A 22,612-nucleotide genomic window follows, 5' to 3' on the forward strand; every position below is an offset into this window, starting at 1 on the left:
TATTCCTAACCAGAAATAGCATTTTTCTCTTCTGTTTTTATTGCTCTTTTATACTACTTGAATTTTTCAGGATTGTTACAATTTAGATTGAATATCTATAAAATCCAGAAAAATAAACAGGCTTTAATGGAGTCCTTTGAATAGCCTATACCAGGGGTTCCCAAACTTTTCCATACCGTGGCCCCCCCAAACAGCATTAGCTTCTGGGTGGAGGCCACCCTTTTGCAAACCCACAGAAACATCAACTTTTTAAAATGTGTTTTGTTAACTTTTCAATAATCAATACATTTCTTTAATGTAAGAATATTGTTAAAATATTTTAACACAATTATTGAATACTACTACTGAATAACATTTAACAAACTGTTGAGAATAAGAACAGTGTTTTTATTTTATCATCATCCCCAACCTTTCTGAGGCCCCCCTAGCGTGGCCCCCACTTTGAAAACCACTGGCCTATACAACGCTGTAAAAAGGAGAAAAAAAAACCGAACTGAATTTGAACCACATTACCCAGAATGCACCGAACAGGGTTAGAGGTTATTTGTACATAACAACTAGGCCATCAGCCTCTTCTTACAGATTAAACCGGACCATTGCCCTCTTTATTGAGCAACATTTGTTATCTTCTAGACACGCCTGAAAGCGGGGCTCCCTGCCACGTCTAAACCCGTGTGAATGAGCGACAGCCACGCTGCAGCTGAGCGGAAAACCCGACGTGTTGCTGAACGAAACAACCAGCCTGTCGCGCTCGACTGCTGCGGAGGTCTGAACAACGTGGATTACTCCAAGGTAAAACTAGCATTTACAAGCGACTCAGAAACTCAGAGACATGCAGATTACACTGTGAGGCAGACTGAGAGACTGCATTGACAGATACAGCCTCTGGTTTGTCTACAGATTGCCGGAACACAGCTGGTGGGAGTCCTCTTCAAAAATAAAAGCATGATTCTTTACAAGCTTGACAGATGTCACACAACAACAACAACAATAATAATGATGATGATAATAATAACGATAAAATGTAATAAAAATAATTATTATGGTTATTATTATTAGAAGTGTCAAATGTAGCTGCTCTTTCTACTCTACTTCTACCTATAGTAATAATAATAATGAAATAAAATAATGCTGAAAATGACTATGAATCAAAACTTAGGCCTGGCTTAGTTGATGATTGAAATTCTTCACCATTATTACCAGTGCTACTGATTTATTACTCACCTATACAAAAATATACACTTGTAAATCTGGCATTTGATTGGTTCTTGTGCTCTCGTGGGCCCCCTGGTGTTGTGGAACCCTAAGCAGCTTTTTAGTTTGCAATGCCTCAGACTGGCTTTGTCTTGCTTTCAACTTGACAATTTCTAACAGCAAAAGGAAGAGATTTTTGTAAAATATATAGTAAAATATACTTATGACCGATCTCTTTCGTGTCGTACAAGTTTTAAATATTTTTTTTTAGATTGACTGGTCAGTTGACTTGTGATTATTTACTGTAGCTACCATTCCATCTTGCTGTCCACAGGCAAACTTCATGTGAAAGATTTTATTGTGCGGGCTTTTTATGCTTATATAACGGTTAGCACAAATCTCAGTGGGAATCCCCACAACCTAGAAACACAGAAGGAACCTCAATGAGTTCAGTTTTTTTCTTTTTCTGTAATATCTTTTGTTCCTGTTTAGTAAACATCCTGGTGACTTTGAACTTATTAATACCTTTTTTTTGTTGTGACTATGAATCTGAATATATTATTTAATATTTTATATTAATACTTTAATATTTTATCAAATAATATTTCGGTCTGTTAAGGATTGTCCTGTGAATACCAGCCCAGTAAGGCGGTGGTATCAGGAAAAAATCGAAAAGAGTGAGCCGAGCTCTGACATTATTGAACAGCAAAACTCTGCACACACATGGAATGAATTCACAAATTTTTTTAAAATACAAGAATTTATTAACAAAAATAAGTCAACTCAAAGTCAAACATATTTCAATCAACAAACTCTTTATTATGCTAAAACAATCCAACTAAACTACCAAGCAGAATTAAAGAATAAGGAAGACTAATGGGCTATGTACAATATAAACATGTTGATTAAAGATGATTGAAAATCATGACTGAAGGAGTGATGCAATAATCAGCAAACGTTTAGACAACCCTTCACAATGCAAGATCAGATAAAACATTATTTTAATAAAATAATGTTTTAAAGAATGATCTGCTGAATAAAACCATCCTTCTGGATAACTAATTCTCAACGGGGTCTCATTAATTCAATTCAATTCAATTCAGTTTTATTTATATAGCGCCAATTCACAACACATGTTGTCTCAAGGCACTTCACAACAGTCAGGTACATACATTCCTATTAATCCTAACAATTGAACAGTGCAGTCAGAGTTAGCTTTTTATTCAAATTGGATAAAAAGTTTTTCTATCTAAGGAAACCCAGCAGATTGCATCCAGTCAGTGACTTGCAGCATTCACTCCTCCTGGATGAGCATGTAGAGACAGTGGACAGTCACTGGCGTTGACTTTGCAGCAATCCCTCATACTGAGCATGCATGTAGCGACAGTGGAGAGGAAAAACTCCCTTTTAACAGGAAGAAACCTCCAGCAGAACCAGGCTCAGTGTTAGCGGCCATCTGCCACAACCGATTGGGGGTTTAGCTGCCTTTGTTTATTAAATTAATATTTAAGGTAATATTATTAAGGGAATGGTAAAATATTTAAGGAAACATTTTGGAAAAGAGCCAAATCTTTCTGGAGAAATGGGGCTTAATGGTGTTTACTTAAAATAATGTTTAGGGAACTATTATTTACTGGATTGAAACCTAACAACCTTTCTGGGTAAATATTCTTTAGCAGGCAAGCATGTGTTCTTAGCTGTTAGCAGTGAAAGCTAACAAAAGAAGCTGATAGCTTAGCACCAGAATCAAACACACACCTTTAAAATACCGTTAATAAAAGGGTTAAAATGCTTAAGCGCGGACAGCGCGTTATGATCAATCTTCTGTGTTTAAAATCACCCTTTAAATAAAGTTTGTCTTAACTTTAAAAACACACAATCACAGAATACAAACTGAACACGTGTGCTGCAGATATTCTGCTAGCACCAAGATAGCTGAATTCAACACAAACAAAACCAAACTTCATAAAATGAAAAACATTCAGATCATTTCATTCTAAATCTTTCTCTGCCCAAACCCTAACCTCGTATGAACCATGCTGAGGAGTTGTCCGGGCGACGACGAAGTTTGAAGAAAGCTCTGTGAACAAAGGGTTAGCTGGGTTCCAGCTTCCAGCTAACCTCTGGAGCAGTGGCTGGGCGGCTCGCTCTGTCCGCTGACCACACTGCACGTTAACTTCCGTAACCACGGCGATGCGATGCCGTTGTCCTCCTTTCAGATTGGGAAACTGCTCCACTCGGCATAGAGACGGCGTCTCTGCCGAGAACTCTCTATAACACAGCTTGATTCTGTAGGCCTCACAGAGAAAAGTCAAGCCAGGCTTGTACCTTAATTATCCCGTTATGAATGAATCTACCGGATATACAGACAGTGATTCGTTTGTACTTAACTCAGTGCATATGATCAATGATCGTATGACACTCTCGGATCCAGTTGAAGAGTTATGTCTGTTTGCCAGCAAAGAGACATTAGCGCACTGAGTCTCTCTGTCCAGGTCCCTGTGTGACCTGTGTAGAAGAGGTCCGTTCCTTGGGAAGGTGGGGTTTTATACGGGCAGTGACATCATGGGAAGTCCGGTGTTACCGCCCCTCCCTAAGTTGCTGGAAGTCAGTTAATGCAATTTATTTTGAAAGTTCCAGAAACGTTTGTACTGCATCTTTCATGTTGTATCCATGGCTGTGGGTCCCAACATTGTATTCTGTCAAGAATGGAAGAAATTCCAAGTTTTGCAAGCAGTAGCTTTGTCATTGTTGGTCTTCTTTTCCCATTATTGTGAAGTAAAGCATGATTCATCCCAGAGCCAAAGTCTCGTCTCGTCGTCTTCCGCTTATCCGGGACCGGGTCGCGGGGGCAGCAGACTCAACAGAGACACCCAGATGTCCCTCTCTCCAGACACCTCCTCCAGTTCCTCCAGGGGGAGCCCAAGGCGTTCCCAGGCCAGCCGAGAGACATAGTCCCTCCAGCGTGTCCTGGGCCGTCCCCTGGGCCTCCTCCCGGTGGGACGTGCCTGGAACACCTCCCGAGGAAGGCGTCCAGGAGGCATCCGGTATAGATGCCCGAGCCACCTCAACTGGCTCCTCTCGATGTGGAGGAGCAGCGGCTCTACTCCGAGCCCCTCCCGGATGGCCGAGCTCCTCACCCTATCTCTAAGGGAGTGCCCGGCCACCCTACGGAGGAAACTCATTTCAGCCGCTTGTATCCGGGATCTCGTTTATTTCGGTCATGACCCAAAGTTCATGGCCATAGGTGAGGGTAGGAACGTAGACCGACCAGTAAATTGAGAGCTTTGCTTTTCGGCTCAGCTCTCTGAGCTGATCCTCATCCCAGCCGCTTCACACTCGGCTGCGAACCGCCACAGTGCATGCTGTAGGTCTTGGCTAGAGGGGGCCAGCAGGACCACGTCATCTGCAAACAGAAGAGACGAAATCCACTGGTCCCCAAACCCGACCCCCTCCGGCCCTTGGCTGCATCTAGAAATCCTGTCCATAAAAGTTATGAACAGGACCGGTGACAAAGGGCAGCCCTGCCGGAGTCCAACATGCACTGGGAACAGGTCCGACTTAGTGCCGGCAATGCGGACCAAACTCCTGCTCCGCTCGTACAGGGACCGGATGGCCCCTAGTAAAGGGCCCCCGATTCCATACTCCTTGAGCACCCCCCACAGGGCATCATGAGGGACACAGTTGAATGTTTTCTCCAGGTCCACAAAACACGTGGGCAAACTCCCATGAATCTTTGAGTACCTTGTAGAGGGTATTGGAGCTGAACCCTCATTTCAACAGTCAGAACACAAAACTCAATGTCTGAGGTTCAAATAGGTCCACCCTCAATCAGAATGGTAACAATGTTCTAAGGATGTGCATGTGATGGGAAATGCTTATGTGTGCTTTTAAAACCATTTTATTCCTAACCAGAAATAGCATTTTTCTCTTCTGTTTTTATTGCTCTTTTATACTACTTGAAATAGCACTGTGTTTGATTCTGGTGCTAAACTATCAGCTTCTTTTGTTAGCTTTAACTGCTAACCGGTAAGAACAGGTGCTTGCTACTAAAGAGTATTTAACAGAAAGGTTGTTAGTTTTCAAGCTAGTGAATAATAGTCCCTGAACATCATTTTACTAAATTTGAAAACTAAGTAAACACTATTAAGCCTCATTTCTCCAGAAATATTTGGCTCTTTTCCAAAATACTCTCTTTATAATATTTCTTTAAATATTATTTGAATAAATGAAGGCAGCTAATTAGACACCGTTGAGAATTAGTCATCCAGAAGGTTGGTTTTATTCAGCAGATCATTATTTAAAACATTATTTTATTAAAATAATATTTGATCTGATCTTGCATTGTGAACGGTTGTCTAAACGTTGCAGATTATTGCCTAAATTAGTTCCAAGACTAACTTAACTTCATTTCCAGATTCTTCAAGATAATCCTTGGTTCTCAAACATAAATATTGCATGGTAATGTTGCATCACTCTTTTTGGTCATGATTTTCAATCATCTTTGATCAACTTGTTTATATTGTACATAGCCTATTAGTCTTCCTTATTCTTCAATTCTGCTTGGTAGTTTAGTTGGATTGTTTTAGCATAGTAAAGAGTTTGTTAATTGAAATATGTTTGACTTTGTGTTGACTTATTTTTGTTAATAAATTCTTGTATTTTAAGAAATTGTGTGAATTCATTTCATGTGTGTGCAGAGTTTATGCTGTTCAATAATGTCAGAGCTTGGCTCACACCTTTCTATTTTGTCCTAATACCATCGCCTTACTGGGCTGGTATTCACAGAACAACCCTTAACAGACCGAAATATTATTTGATACAATATTAATATTAAATAATATTCTTAGATTCATAATCCCAACATCTGTGAATACAATGTTAACCTTAGCAAGCTAGCAAACTGTAAAGGAATGTTGACGTTGCCATGGTAAAAATCATTGAACACTCGTGTGTGTGTGTGTGTGTGTGTGTGTGTGTGTCAGTTCTGGTGGGAAATTGTAATACTTTGGATGGATTCAACTCTGTTGTATCCATCTAATGTGGTAGTTGAGCAGGCTGTAAAGCTTGATGTTCCTTGACAACTACTTGTTATTTCTTCAAGATGCCAACTAGAAATGGGCGAAGACAGTTTTTAGATGTTTAGAATTAAAGATATCAAGCTTCATTTCAAGTTAGGCTTTGTTATCTGACATTTTCATGCCTTGGTTGTTGGGTGCTTCCTGGAAAATTTCAGTTATTTCTACTGAGGCCTACTCTCATATGGAAATATCAAAGTCTTAATCAGATAAATGTTTGTGTTTTGTTTTTTTCAGATGGACTTGATGCCTATAGAGGAATTCATCAGACACATTAACTTTCATGACCCCAGCTTTTGCATAGCAGTGCTTGCCATCATATTCAACCCTCTCTTCTGGAATGTGGTAAGAATGTGTTGAACTACCTCATTACCATAAGTAGCAGGAACTAATATTAAATAAAGGGTCAAAAATATCATCAAAACTGTTTACAGTAAAATCATGATCGCAACATGGTAGAACATTGTTTTATAGAATACATACATTATATTGCCAAAAATATTGGGTCACATCACCAAATCAATGAACGTTACAGTCACTTCCATGGTGTATAACATTGTGTGGAGAAATAATCACAATAATCCAATGCTATGTGTCTAAATCCCATAATAATCCTTGATATTTGTGGTTGTGGCGGGACAAATTGTGGAAACTACTCTAGGCGTTATGAAAACTTTTGCCAGGCACTGTATATGTTCATGTAAAATGCCTTTGAAGAAAACATTATATATGATTCTGGTTAATGTGTACCTATGTGTACTTGTTCTCTATTTTTGAAGGGGAATAAGCCAGTTTAGATGTAAGACAATCAAGATGAAAAAGCCTTTCAAAAAGAAATCTAGCTGATCCAAAATTGCTTGTGTCAAGCAGGCTCTCTCTCTGATGGCTTGGTTTTTAAAACACCTGACCTTTTCTACCAGAAATTAAAACGATATTTTTACTCCAAATAAAAATACTTTTTACAAGTGAAAAGGAAAAGTTACATCTACAAGTATGCAAAAGAAAGTTTACTGCTGGTTGGGCAGTTTGTCGAATCAAGGCCGACTCTGAACTATAAGATGGAGAAAGAAATATGACCTCATAATCATCCAGAGCTAATCTATGCTGACAAGATTTATATTTTTTTCCAGGAATCTTTCCCATGTATTAAAATAATCTTTTCTTCTGTTAAAGTGCAAGACTTGCTCTAAATTCATGCTTGCATATGTTGCATATTATGGTATAGAGCGCTGTTTAAATAACTCATTCTTACCAAAAAAGATTTTTGGAAAGAATCACAGCAAAGTATTGGTCATAATATGATTGAAACATAAAACCTTACACATTTCTTCAGTTTTTTGCTTTTTAGTCACATTTCAGTGTTTTCATCAATATCAGAGAAAAATAACCAGAGTAAATACAAAATACAGTTTTGAAGTCATGATTTCATTCATCTGTTGAAGAAAGCTATCCAGCAGCAGTTGTGATCAAGTGCATGTGAGAAATGTCAGTGTGTTTTTACATTGGTGTGGAGCAATTTTGGCCCGTTCTTCCTAGCAGAGGGGCCTCTGCAACTTTCTTGGTCAGCAGTTGTTTGGAACTTGGAGCTCTCCCATGGACGCCATTTTTGTCAGGTCTCTTTCTCATTGTCGATTTATAAATACTGATCTTACTTAAAGAAAAAGGCCTGCAAAGCTTTAGATGTTCTGGGTCCTTCTTTGATCTCCTGGATGAGTTGTCGATGCAATCTTGAAGTGATTTTGGTTGACTGACCACTAGTTGAAAGGTTCAAAACTATTCCATGTTTTCTCTACTAAGGATATTGGCACTCACTGTGGTTCACTTGAGTCCCAAATCATTAGGATTGGCTTTGTAAACGTTTTTCAATAGGGCTGAACGATGTTGGAGAAAACATTGTCAACTACCCTACATTTTACTGTATATTTTCTTTCTTTTCCTTCATTACTCTCTTGTTATGAGCTTTAGCATCAGTGTGGTCATCAGCAGCAGAGAAAGTCTGTCTGACAGGCAAAATATATTATTGGCAAGCAGAGATTGCATGCATGGCACCTATTATCGAATTTTTGACCAAATATTGCATTCAAGCAGTCTTTTGCTATAAGTGCATTCTGTACAATATTCCTATTGTTAATTAATAAAAAAAGAGCAGAAATAATGTGGTTAAACACTGACGAGGGGGAAGAAAAAATTAAAACAAAAGCCTAACACAAGTTAAGAAGGAAGTGTGATTATTCTCATATGATTCATTAGTCACCACTGACCTAGTCATGATTCCAACCTAATTGTTTAATGAGCTCTTGAACCGATATTTGTTTTTGGGGGTCAAGTTCTTTTGAATCTAGTTTTACCCCATTTAAAGGCTGTTTGATTTCAAGATGGTCATTAATAATTACTCACAGTCCTCTGAGTCAGGTCACCATTATTTAAATAAGAAGTCGAGAATGGAGTTAAAGAGCTTTTAGCCTTTTGCAGCATTGTGCAGACACAGGAGCTGACTGTAATTGGGTGTAATATGAGTTATACAGGCAAAGAGTAGAAGAACTGATGCATCCACAATCCACTGAATCCACTGAACTGCCAGGCATATTTAGCTGCACTGCTGGTAAAATTACTAAAATATATGTTATAAAAACAGTAGCATAACTGTACATTAAAAGTTTTGAAATTTTAGAAAATGTATTCAGAAGGGACAAATCCCACGTTAAGAAATATTTAAATATATATATTTTCTAAAATACGGAAAATGTCAAAGACCCTACTGGTACAAATATTGATATCCTTTCTGTCAATACTTTGATCAATGCCCTTTAGCCAGTGGAATACACGTTCATGTATTCCTATGACACTTCACAACGTTGCAGCCATCCAGCATCCTGGCTCTACTTATGCTCTCTTCTCTTCATGCCATGCTACAACCTTTCTATAGGGCTTAAATCTGGGTACTGACATGGCTATGGAAGAAGGTTGATTTTGTGTCTGCTGATCTTTTTTGTGTTGATTTGAGCTGTGTCTTTCCCCTGAAGGATCAGCAGACAAACCATTTTTACTTTACTGGTAGAGTCCATGGCTTCCTCTGTAGGGTGGCTATGCTCAGCCTTACATATAGGGTGAGGAGCTTTATCAGCTGATGGGCAGCTCATAGGTGCTGCTCTTACACATCTGAAGGAGTCAATTGTGTTTCGGGTATCAGATCGGGATGCCTCTTGGATGGATGCATTGGTAGCATGTGTGTATTAAATCTGAAGTTACTGTGTCAGTTGTAATGTTTGTAAATCCTGCTCTGGCAAGAAAAAATCGCAGACTGTAGTACAGGAACTATAGTAGCATGACGATGTGATTAGTTTTTCTGCATGAACTGTCGACAAAAAGTTGAAACCTGCTAAAACCTCTCCAACCAACGGTGTAAGTGTACAATATTTAAATAGAGCAGTAGTAGCAAGTACAGTCATGCTTGTTTCAACTTTTATTTATATTTGATCTATACTTCCTGCATCCTCTGGCAGAAGTGGGGTCTGGTGAGTCTGTCACAGCAATGAAAGATAAAATGTGACATGGCTGTTCAGACTGTAGTCACTTCAGATATACTGTATATCTGATTTAGGAGAAATTGTGAAAGTGACCTGGGTCTCATTTAAAAAAAAAAAAAGTGGTTTTGTGCCGTTCAGACTGTCTTAAACAATCAGATATGGTTCACATATGAGCACATTTGTCAGATTTAGGCCACTTTTCCCTGCAGTGTAAATGTAGCCTAATGGGTGTTATAGAAACTTTTAGGGGGTTATGATTGTAAGACCTGAAAAGTGATTCGGATTTTACTAGAAGCCTAAATTACTATTTCTGTTCCTGATTTTTGTGAGGACTTTTAAAATGGAGACCAAAAAAGAACCAAGACTTCCACAAACACTGAATGGTATCTCCTTTCACGGCAGCGGTGTTGAGCCCCATGTTAACCTGGTGGCTAAGTGAAGGAGAAAGGCTCCTCTCCTATAAAGCCATAACCAATGAGTCTGTGTTGGCAATACAATATTATCACTTATAAATTCAAAAGTGTAACTGTAACAAACTTTAAGAGGATTTTCTCCATCGCAGCCTTTCATGCTCACTAGCATTCATGCTTACAGCATTTATATTTATAATCAGTCCAAAGTCAGAGGAAGTTTGTAACATTCGTTAAAAGACTCACAGAAATATCCGCCAAGGAGTAAAAAACACACACAGAGCAGTGACAGATCCAGTGGTTATTTTTATTTGTTTGTCATCACGTAAACTGTTTAAAACCATAAAATATGACTTTGACTGAAGAATTAAGTCCCCGTTTCACCACAGACTGCTGTAAGCAGACGTCAGTGATCAAGAAATTCATTACAATCAAAGTTACCAGAAAACATAAACCGTAGAATATTTTAAACTGATATGAGTTCATACCAGTTCAAAATTCTTCACCCTTTCCCTACACAAAACTCTATAAAATAAGTATTACTGGAAAATGAAAAGTCCTTACCTGGGCCTTTTTCCTGGGGTAAATTTCTACTCTCTATTTTTTTTTTCTGCTAAATACAGTGGAAATATAGGTGGGGGCAGAAAGCTGCCCTGTTTTCTTAGAAAGGTTCCTGTAGCCCCTCTTTACTATAGCTCTCTATCACTATTATTATTTGTTATATCTTCCTTCCCATCCTTGCCCCTATTTTTGGTGGCAAATGAAGTATGGGTCCTTATCCAGCCTAGAAGCCGTGGATAAAAGAAATGGGCCACTGTGTCACATCAAACATATACCCCATGGACACAGAAATTCGCAGATTACTAGTTGGAAGTTCCTTTTCTATGTGCACTGCATTCGGATAAAGATGGATGCCATACAGTCATGTCAGGTCACAAATGGACCTTGTTTGATGGAAATCATTGTGCTGAATGTGCTATGCTGGGACCTTGACCACAATGCCATTAAAGGCTTGACAGGTTAGTGTTTTTCTTTCTATGGCACAATAATCTATATATTTTTTAAATCAAAATGTCCTCTTGCAACACTCTATTATTAGAAGCCTTGTTTGATTCCTAAAAAAAAACTAGCATATGCGAAACTTTAATTTGAGATTAGTAAGTGTCAATCAGCGTTCGGTTGTAACAGATGCGTTCTGGTCCCCTGTGTGATGCAAAAGCAACTGGTTAAACGCACTAATTTTGTATTTACCAACTGCAGTTTCTCACAACGAAGCCCTGGAACTGACTGCTGCCACATGCAGATATAAAGAGACTGGTCACTTTACTGCTGTGTCGGACAGACTTGCTGTCAGAAGTAAAAATAAAACAAATCTACAACATAAAAGATCTAATTCTAATTCCTCTAATTCCTTTGTAAAAGACCTTGATTTACCAAGGATTATGGGTTGAATTTTCCTGTCCTGCTTTCCTGTTGTAGTTTACAGGCTTGATCTTGGTTGGAAATAAGTACAACAATAAGTTATTGGAGATAGCCTACGCTCTGTTAATAGTAGTATAGTATTTTTAGATACATTCTCCTGTGTCAATAAAGCCCTTGTGCCTTATCCAGTTACTTCCGCTGCTGTTGTTTCAGTAAATGTTTGACCAAAAACAAATTAGTTTTGGGTTCCTATGCAAAGTCTGAAAGGTGCCAATGATTTTTTTTGAGTTACATTAGGTGTCACCATAGTTAATCTTTTTTGGCCCAAAATTATTGTTCTGATTAGTGATTGGGCATCGGTAGTTATGTAACTTTTCTGCTTTTGTTGTTCCATTGTTGAATATGCTACTGGCTGTGCCATCTCGTTTAAAAAACAGCTTTATTTTGCTAGGACGGGTTGAGATTTCAAGAATTTCTGATGACATGGTGAACATACCCAAAATATTACTGGTTGTCTGTTTTTGTTATCATTCCTGCTAGTGATATATGAGTCGAAATCAACCAAATAGATAGATAATGTTTTCAAGTGCCTAAATTGGGTCTCCAAATGTAGGTATGTGCCCCTTCTACACTGTCAGTTGTTTGTAATCATTAATTTGAAAAAATATGGGATAATGGTGACTTTACAGAAATTGAAGGTTTTCTCAAAATTAAAAAACAAGATACAAAATGGTCAGGGACGCTGCTAAGCTGAGAGGCCAACTTAAACATTCAAGAAACTGTGGACATTTCTGCCAAGAACACCATATCTACAGTAAAATATAGTGGTGGCAGCATTATGATCTGGGGTTACTTTTCACTAGATGGAACTCTGGTTTTTGTTGGGGGAAATACAAACTATACCTTCAGGTGTCTGTTTTAATCTTTAGCATTAATGTGAGTCCACATATAAATTAACAAAAGTTTATCTTCATCAGAGGAAATCTAAAGTCTTGGGATGAACTAGCCAGAGTCCTGAGATAAATATTTAGGAAATCTGTGGGATCACCTAAAGAACGCTGTTAATAAGAGATGTCTTATACAATCTGATAGATTTGGAGAAGTTTTGCAAGCTAGAAAGTTAAATATTGCCAAGTCCAGATGATGGGTGCTGATGGACTTCTACCAAAGAAGACTGAATGCTAAAACTGAAACAAGGCATCTCAGTTTTTAAAGTTGTTGCACCTCTCTCTTTTTTCTTCTGACAGATTTTTTTGTTGAATTTTACAAAATATACGTATGTCACTATATGTGGAAAATGCTGTGAAATATTTATTATGGTCTCATTATTGTACATCACGTAAATTGTTTGTGTAGATGTTTAGGAGCCACTGTGTGTGAATGCATATACAGGTCCTTCTCAAAATATTAGCATATTGTGATAAAGTTCATTATTTTCCATAATGTCATGATGAAAATGTAACATTCATATATTTTAGATTCATTGCACATTAACTGAAATATTTCAGGTCTTTTATTGTCTTAATACGGATGATTTTGGCATACAGCTCATGAAAACCCAAAATTCCTATCTCACAAAATTAGCATATTTCATCCGACCAATAAAAGAAAAGTGTTTTTAATACAAAAAACGTCAACCTTCAAATAATCATGTACAGTTATGCACTCAATACTTGGTCGGGAATCCTTTGGCAGAAATGACTGCTTCAATGCGGCGTGGCATGGAGGCAATCAGCCTGTGGCACTGTTGAGGTCTTATGGAAGCCCAGGATGCTTCGATAGCGGCCTTTAGCTCATCCAGAGTGTTGGGTCTTGAGTCTCTCCACGTTCTCTTCACAATATCCCACAGATTCTCTATGGGGTTCAGGTCAGGAGAGTTGGCAGGCCAATTGAGCACAGTAATACCATGGTCAGTAAACCATTTACCAGTGGTTTTGGCACTGTGAGCAGGTGCCAGGTCGTGCTGAAAAATGAAATCTTCATCTCCATAAAGCTTTTCAGCAGATGGAAGCATGAAGTGCTCCAAAATCTCCTGATAGCTAGCTGCATTGACCCTGCCCTTGATAAAACACAGTGGACCAACACCAGCAGCTGACACGGCACCCCAGACCATCACTGACTGTGGGTACATGACACTGGACTTCTGGCATTTTGGCATTTCCTTCTCCCCAGTCTTCCTCCAGACTCTGGCACCTTGATTTCCGAATGACATGCAGAATTTGCTTTCATCCGAAAAAAGTACTTTGGACCACTGAGCAACAGTCCAGTGCTGCTTCTCTGTAGCCCAGGTCAGGCGCTTCTGCTGCTGTTTCTGGTTCAACAGTGGCTTGACCTGGGGAATGCGGCACCTGTAGCCCATTTCCTGCACACGCCTGTGCACGGTGGCTCTGGATGTTTCTACTTCAGACTCAGTCCACTGCTTCCACAGGTTCCCCAAGGTCTGGAATCGGCCCTTCTCCACAATCTTCCTCAGGGTCCGGTCACTTCTTCTCGTTGTGCAGCGTTTTCTGCCACACTTTTTCCTTCCCACAGACTTCCCTCTGAGGTGCCTTGATACAGCACTCTGGGAACAGCCTATTCGTTCAGAAATTTCTTTCTGTGTCTTACCCTCTTGCTTGAGGGTGTCAATAGTGGCCTTCTGGACAGCAGTCAGGTCGGCAGTCTTACCCATGATTGGAGTTTTGAGTGATGAACCAGGCTGGGAGTTTTAAAAGCCTCAGGAATCTTTTGCAGGTGTTTAGAGTTAACTCGTTGATTCAGATGATTTGGTTCATAGCTCGTTTAGAGACCCTTTTAATAATATGCTAATTTTGTGAGATAGGAATTTTGGGTTTTCATGAGCTGTATGCCAAAATCATCCGTATTAAGACAATAAAAGACCTGAGATATTTCAGTTAGTGTGCAATGAATCTAAAATATATGAATGTTAAATTTTCATCATTACATTATGGAAAATAACGAACTTTATCACAATATGCTAATATTTTGAGAAGGACCTGTACAAAGCTTTGTCCGCATGCTGGGTTCTGCATGCACCCTTTGCAAGAATAATGTAGTCCAGATCTTGACTAAGCATAAGAAAAGGAGAGCAGCTTTAAGATGCTGTGTTGCCTCAATTAACAGTTTCAATACTGTCTCAAGTTACGTAAGTGGATGTTTTGTCAACAAAGCTTATGCCTAAATTTAAATTATTTTATTATTGAAAAGAAGCTTGTCGTTCTTTGAATGTAACTGTCTGAATCTAAAAAAGTCTAACTTTAAATAAAGAAAACTTTATCTCATCTAAAATGTACAAATGAACATCAACTAATTCAGGTTTTAACACTTGAATTTAGATCATGATTTCTAAGTTGGGAACTTTGAACATAAAGTTTTGGGTTTTTTATCTATGAACATGAAGTTAAATTGAGGTACAGTTCACACCCAGAATACTCCTTATAAATTAGAGTAACTATAATATATGTAATAATTTGTAAATTGAGAAAAAAGATAGATTGAAATTTACTTTAAAAATATTAATTAATATGCAAGGTGTTTCTAAGTAGTTTTTTTCTGAGGAGTTCTGTATTCCTGTGTGTGTGTGTGTGCGTGTGTGTGTGTGTGTGTGTTTGTGGTTTTCTTTTTTCAAGATTGGGTGTTCCAACCTTCCATTAGGAGCCCCGGCTTTACAGTTACAGTCTGCAGGTGGCGAATGTTAGCTTTTGTGACATTTAGTTCAACCTTTTAAAAGTGAATCATAAATCAGCAGGTGGAGGTGAAAAAGTGTTACTCCTACATTTAATCTAGACATAAACTGCACATTGAAATTTAAAATAACCCTTCATATAAAGAAAATAGGTGACGATTCTTTGTGGATTGTGGAATGTTTTTCTCAACTTCAGTTTTTTATTGTATTCTGTTTGTTTAGAGTTAAAGGAATGCAAGTTGGGACTGAACAATATGTTGCAGAGTCTACCCTCCTTTCACCTTTTCCAGTATTGCCTACATAATGATAAATGTGTTCCTTTGTTAAAATATCCCCCATAAGAAATCAACTTCAAAGTAATTTTGTTCTTTTCATAGTAAACCGGATAGGTGCATTTAGAGGTCTGGGCAGGATGAGGCAGTTAAGGTGATGTAGGATCACCAGTAGTTTAATCTCAGGTATTAACTTGTTGCATGCAATCCCGATTGAATTATGTTTTGCTGAGCTGTATTTTTATTTGCTGCACAAGTGCTGCTGAATCGTGCGTGGTTAATGTTTTGTCCGGCTGATCCCAAATCAGCCAGGAGTTAGAAGTTGGACTTTTAAAAGTTTTTCATTCAAAGCAGCTGCGGTCTGGGCCTCACCCGACCACTCTTTGTTCCAGTTTTATTGCTGGAAACTTTCCACTGGGGCCCGCCTCAGAGTTTTATGACCCTTTGTCAAGATTTGGGGCGATCGAGACATCAACACGACAGGAGGATTTCTTTCCATTTAACCCAAATTACACATTTTGTCCATAAACTGCTGGTTTGATCTTCACAGACACTAAATGCATATATATATTTTTCTTTTATTATTATTGTTAGGTAGTCATTGTTATTCCCTTTGTGTAGAACGGTGCTTGTTAGTTAGGTGAAGGTTTTTGGACCAGAATAATGGTATATTAGGATTATTTGGCTTCAATAAATCTTCATATATATGATTAAGAGAAGCGTTTGTGTTTATTTTGTGCAAGAGTGATTTATCTGTCAAAACAAGGTCGAAGTTCCCCCACCTTCGGTGAAGCGGTGACAGTTTGTGGTTTTGGTTAATAATTTGTAATTATTAAAGAGCTTTGAGCCCATAATCACAACACCAGAGGATATCTCTGATTTTTATCCGTAAGGGATGATTTTTGGTTAAGAAATTAATATTTTTCAAATTATTATTTTAAATTATGATTCTTGATTAATATTAATTAATCAATAGTCATATTCCTTACAACTCCAACACGGATTTAAAATGCTGTGCAAATCTGTCAAGATCATATTTTCTCCTCTCAGATGCGCGTCGTGTATTCACTTAAGCTGCTTCTATTGGTGAAGCATGTTATCTTTCAAAACCACTCACATATATATAGAATATCGATGATGTATTACAGATATTCCCAGTTCCCACGGTCCCTGAATGCAACAGCTGGGAATATGTTGTTCAGCCGCTGTGTTGAGCTGTCGGTCATAATTCCGCACCCCCGTGATCTGAAGCCCAGCCCCCCACGCCAAAACAGGGCCAAAAGTTTGAAGCCAAAAAAAAAAATCTGCAAGTTTGAAAAAAAAACTTGAATCTGAAAAGTAGTTTTGAACTTTTTTTTTTTTTTCCCAGTTTCACATCTGGGTTTTTTTTTCAGTTGCAAAACTTTTTTTCCAGTTTTCAAATTTTTTTTGGGGAGGTTCAAAATAATTTTTCAGGTTCGAATTTTTTTCATTTGAACAAACTTTATGGCCCCAATTTAGCTCTATATATATCACTATGTTGTTTTTGTATAAATAAATTAGCTGCTTTTTGTGCTTCAGTCATTTAGTCAGGACTATTTTAGAGACATTTCTTAGAAAGCTTTTAAGAGTGAGTCGTCTATCTTATCAAATAAAAAATTTAGCGGGAACCACAGTTCTTCATACTGGCTAATATTGTAATTTTGTTAAATTCATCTTAGAATGAATATGCATTGGGCAGATTAAAAGCATTGCAAGGTAATCATTTCTTGGTCCAGAACTGTGTGGCTGCTATGAACTCTGATCCTGATTTCTATGTCAAAGGTCTGCATATACATTGTATAATGCAAAGGTATTCACACCTTTTTTTGTCACTTTACAACCATAAACCTCAATATATTATTGTTTGGGACCACTTTTTCTACTAAAACATTACAAAGTAGTTGGTAAATTTGAAGCAAAAGGAATCATTTGAAAGCAGGTGCCCTGGTCGGAAAAAACAGAAAATTAAACATTTTGGCTTACAAGTGGCCTTTTTGTAACAGAAAACTAGCACTGCATATCACCCTGAATGCACAATCCCCAAAGTAAAAAATGATGCTTGCAGCATCATGCTGTTGGGATAGGTCGAAGGTGAATGTTTTTGAAAAGTAAATTGAAAACCATAATTCTTCCTTCACAACTGTGCACTTCTTGGTCTATTACATAAAACCCCAATGCATGAAAATATTCAGTTGGAGTTGAACCTGACCAAAAATGAATGAATTATTTTGCAAGGCACAGTGCATGATGATTAGAATTAATGCAGCTCCTGTTTTTATTTGTCAAGTTTTGTTAATGCGTCAGTTAGTCGTTACTTTGTTGAAGGGGAACCCTCAGATAGCTTTAAATGTTGCACTTATGTTGTTTTTGAGTCATCAAGCAACAGAGAAGACTTCTTAGGTGTTTTTTTAATAACAATAATGAACTTTTCATTAACTCTGAACACAGTTTCGCAAAGGAAAAAAAATACACAGCAAGGCTTTTGAGTCTTTAGTGTGTGAACAGATCAGGACATACCACCCCTTGGCTGCTACTATGTAATATTTTATCTTTTCACACTGACATAAATGCTGTCTATCTGTACAAATGCATGTATGGAAAAGATGGATGCAAATGGACCACAAACATGTTTAAATAAAATTTGTTTCCTGGCAGTTAAAGTAAAATTCTGTTTGTCTTTTATGAAATAGCTTTAATCAGTTGCACAACTAAAGCTGGAGATGAATCAGAGGAAGGAAACAGGGAGATTCTAGGTTAAGCCTACATGCTCAGCAGGGCCAGGAGGTCACTGTGCCACACTGCCGCTGTGACACATTGACCTCACAATGAAAACGGGACCGGTCCTGCAGTCAGACTCCAGGAACTCTCACTACACAATTAGCAGCTTGGTGCCCTCTCTTTGTTGGGAATGCTAGGATTCTCTGCAGGCTCAACCTACCTCAGCAACACCTGCCCAGTGGGGGTAAAAGTGAGTGTGGAAATGTGTTTGTTGGTGATTTATGGTGTGACTCATATATGGACTAAACAGAGCCTCCAAATGCCTCGGGAAAGTTCAGTTTTTTTCTTGTTTTCCCCACATAGACACTTTGTATGCCAGCCAGCATGGTGCAGCGCTCTCATTACAATCCGAGGTGCCCGATGTTGCTAATAACAACCTGCGTTCTGATTACAGTGGTATCATCAGGTGGGATTACGTCAGAACCCATTGTGTACCACGTGAGGCATAATTCCACAAGCCGTAACAGAATAACGTCTAACACCATAATGTTTAAAAAAAAAAAATTCCCATCTGTGGTGTGCATTTGTATCAGGCCTTCCGAGCAGTTACGGCTGCAGTTCTTTACGGGTACATCTCAGCCAACTTTGCTCATGTAGAGGCTTAAAACTTTTGCCATTCTTCCTTTCAAAGCCCATTCCTCAACGCTAAGTCAGACAGGATGGAATGTCAAATTTAAAGTCTTTGCCACAGATTCACAGTTTGACTTGGGCCTGAACTTTGACTGGGCTATTCTTACACATGAATATGCTTTGATGTAAACTGATCCATTGTAGCTCTGGTTGCATGTTTAGGATTGTTGTACTGGAAGGTGAACCTCTGCCCCAGCTTTAAGTTACAGTATTTAGCTCAATCCATTTTCCCACCAACTCGGCCCAGCTGCTGAAGAAAAGCGTTTCCACAACATGATGCTCTGACCAGATGTTTTCCTGTTTTATAGCCCCTATGTTAAACATCTCTATAGTTTTTTCTACTGTCATGCAAAGACAATCACGAGGCAACTGAGAATGGAGTTGCAGTGAATGGAAGCAGTTAAAAGTATTACTTTTCTAGACATAATCAGTCCGTGTTTTACTTGTGATGGCTTAACTGTACAACTGTAATAAAACTCTTAATATGTTATTCTGAGACCGTTGGCTACACAACTTCAACTTAAAGGGGACATATCATGCAAAATCCGCTATTTTAGCCTTTAAATACATTTTGTTGTGTACTTGGAGTCTGTAGGAGTGCAAAACTGTTGTACTTAGTCTCTCTGGGTGTTGCGTAGATATCTTAACATTCTGTTTGGGTCATAGTTTTCAGTCCGTTTAGTTTTCTCTATTTGTTACATTTTTCCAGCTGTTACATCATATTATTTGCTGTGGAACAACGAAATAAGTTCATGGACTTCCGGCTGATTATTTCGCGTTCCCATTTTTATTTCTCGCTGCGATGTATGTCTACACTGCAAGAGGATAAGTTTGGTTCAGTTGTTGGGTAATAGTATTATTACATTCACAGTTTTGCACTGTTTTTGCCGTTTTTGTCTTGTTTAGATGATTGTTTCTCAGTTATCAAACTACAAAACTGGCCGGACAAGTGGAGCGCTCTTTGACCTGGAGGGGGGCAGGGTGTGAAGCGCCTCAACAGCATCTACAGAGGCCGCACCAAAGTGAGGTGCTCCCAGGCGCACCTCAGAACAGGGGTAAAAGAGGGGCCTGTAGAGCTACAATAACAAGGAATTCAGACCAAAGCATTGCAGTTCCACTTTATATGGACCACAACTGAATGATTTAAGGGTGAAAAGGAAGGATTTAAAAGCATGATATGTCAATCTGCTGTTTATTTGACTTAGACTTTTTGAATTATTTTGGTTACTAATGAACGTGACCGTGATTTAAATTGATAAAGCGATCAGTTGATGTCAACAGATACTTTGTATTGACATAGTAAACAAAAAAGTAAATAAAAAGAAACATGGTAAAATGATGTATTTTATGACCTGAGAAACATTATGCTCACAAACAACAACTGCGCTAACCTCAGTGGTCTGGATGTGGAGTCCTCTAGAGCTGTTGCTCCTAGCCGTGGCGTGAACTGTGCTTCCTCATTTTTCTCAGTTGGATTTTTCTTCTCAGTGCCAGTATGCAAATAGTTTAATAATGCTGAGACAAAAGTATTTTGAACTGGAGGCATGTATTGACTTTCACAAAGCTTCCCACTTTTCCTGCAAACAGGATCTTTGGGAAAGGTGTGAGTGCTTACTTTGTCCTTTTTCTGTGTTGCCAATATGCGGCAACACATGCATTTGAAATTCCCATTGGAAAGGTCTTTTTCATTAATAAAACTTTTCTTTTTTTTTGTATATAAGATTGGGCAGTTGCATTATGAAATTCCAGGCGATCCGTCATTATCCGAATATGGTAGGACTTTCCGTTCCATAGAGGCTGTTTATGGGTCAGAAAGGTGTGTTGTAAAATGGCTTATCTACTTCAAAGTATGTAACACACTGTAAACAAATAATGTGCCTTTCAATTGTTTTAAAGACCTTTTAAGGTTTATGGCTGTATATTTACTGCTTTTAATATAATGTAAAAAATTGCATATTCTCTATCTACATAAATCAAAACCATAAGGATCCAGCTTCAGCTGCCAATTAATTCAACTGAAAGCTAAAGGTAGCATTTATGAACACTTAATGTGGCCCAACATACTACATGTAAAGTTGTACAGTATAAGTGGTTCTGAATTTGCCAGTCTTGGCAACATGATGTGTATGGTACAAATCAAAAATATTTCAGTCAAATTAAATAAGAGGCCATGACTACATGTCTCAATTTGGTACAACTTGGTTTTGTTCATTATATGGACTGAAGTACTGAAATAAATTAAGGCCAATCTGCAGTGATAAACAAGTTATCCTTCCATCCAGAAGAGCCCACACTTGGAGTAGTCTTCAAATCTTATTTGGCTGATGTATATAAGTGATCACATCCTGTTGACTCATTTTTGGTGTTGCACAATTCCAAAAGCAGGAACAAGTCTTTCTTCTGAACACATCACTGATGCTTCAAATGTTTTGTTACGTATTCTCAACAATTTTGTAGGCCATTTTCACGTTGTTTCTCTTCTGCTTTTTTGCTTCTTTTTGTTTATTTCCTCAGTCTATGATTCTTGCTCTATTTTCTCTCTGTACCCCCTTGCTGTTTTTTTTTCTCTTTTCAGTCTGGTCTGCTCTTTTTTTCAATAATTTAGTCAAAAGAAAAATTCATTCAGTAGTCATTTTCTTTTTTCTATGTATGACTAGGCCTTTTATTTCCTTTTACCAAACCCCCAAAGTGCCTTTTCGTGGCTATGTATTGGCCATAATTTGGGCTTTGCCAGCTTTTTTGATAGCACTGTTATATAACTGTTCTTCTTTTCTCCCTCAAAGGAAATATAGTTTGCAAAAAAATCCTTTATTTATTTATATATGGCACAGTGTAATGTGTCTTACTGTGTTTTTATATTACTTTACTTTTCCCCTGAAGCAGATCCCAACTGAAATTGTGTCAATTAATAATGTTTCGAATAATTTTAGAGCTTAACATATATTGCATTTCACAGATAATGACCAGTTTGATGAGACCATGACAGCCTTGTGGTTTTACTCTTGACAGCATATCCCAGCCGTGGCTTTTATGTGGAAAAACACTATTTCGTAAAACACTACTCAGCTGCAGTATGGAGGCACTAGCAGTTAGTTTAGGCTGGTTGAATCTGGTATCTATGATTCTGTATTTGCATTGCAGAACCTTTTGGTCATGACAAAGACTTCAACATACTAAGGCCTGTAGAGATTGAGATGTAGCTCTTGGATTGTTTCAAACCGAGCTTTGAAGGGTCAAACCATGGGATGAATTTACAGAGACAGTCTCTCCTGTGATAATCACCAGCTGTCTTCTTGCATGCTGTAATATTTCTCTTAAAGTAAAAGCCTTTTAAAGAAATATTACTGCAACAAATCTTAGAAAATAAGTGATGTTCATGGGCATCTTTTATTCCATGGCAACCCCAACAGTTACAAGGGCAACGTGTGTGTGTGTGTTTCTGTCTTGGCATCACAGTGAGAACCATTTTCCTGATTTCACCATCAAATTGAGAACCGTTTGTACCAAAGTGAGGACATTTTGCTGGTCCTCACGACCTATTTTGCTAACGGTTAGGTTTAGGACTAAGGTGTGAATTGACTTTAGGTTAAGGTTA

At 38.2% G+C, this 22,612-nt stretch overlaps 1 protein-coding gene across 1 annotated transcript in view; it reads left to right on the forward strand.

The window, feature by feature from the left end:
• Positions 1-508: 508 nt before the first annotated feature.
• pemt (phosphatidylethanolamine N-methyltransferase) overlaps positions 509-22,612 on the forward strand; it is a 108,212-nt gene continuing 86,108 nt past the window's right edge. Inside the window, exons 1-2 of the mRNA XM_047377852.1 lie at positions 509-792; positions 6,510-6,617. Coding sequence (XP_047233808.1) covers positions 679-792; positions 6,510-6,617 — 222 coding nt within the window. The 5' untranslated portion in view covers positions 509-678. The remainder of the gene's footprint in view (positions 793-6,509; positions 6,618-22,612) is intronic.

Source organism: Girardinichthys multiradiatus, chromosome 10 (genome assembly GCF_021462225.1).
Source record: "Girardinichthys multiradiatus isolate DD_20200921_A chromosome 10, DD_fGirMul_XY1, whole genome shotgun sequence".
In the NCBI taxonomy this organism is placed as follows: domain Eukaryota; kingdom Metazoa; phylum Chordata; class Actinopteri; order Cyprinodontiformes; family Goodeidae; genus Girardinichthys; species Girardinichthys multiradiatus.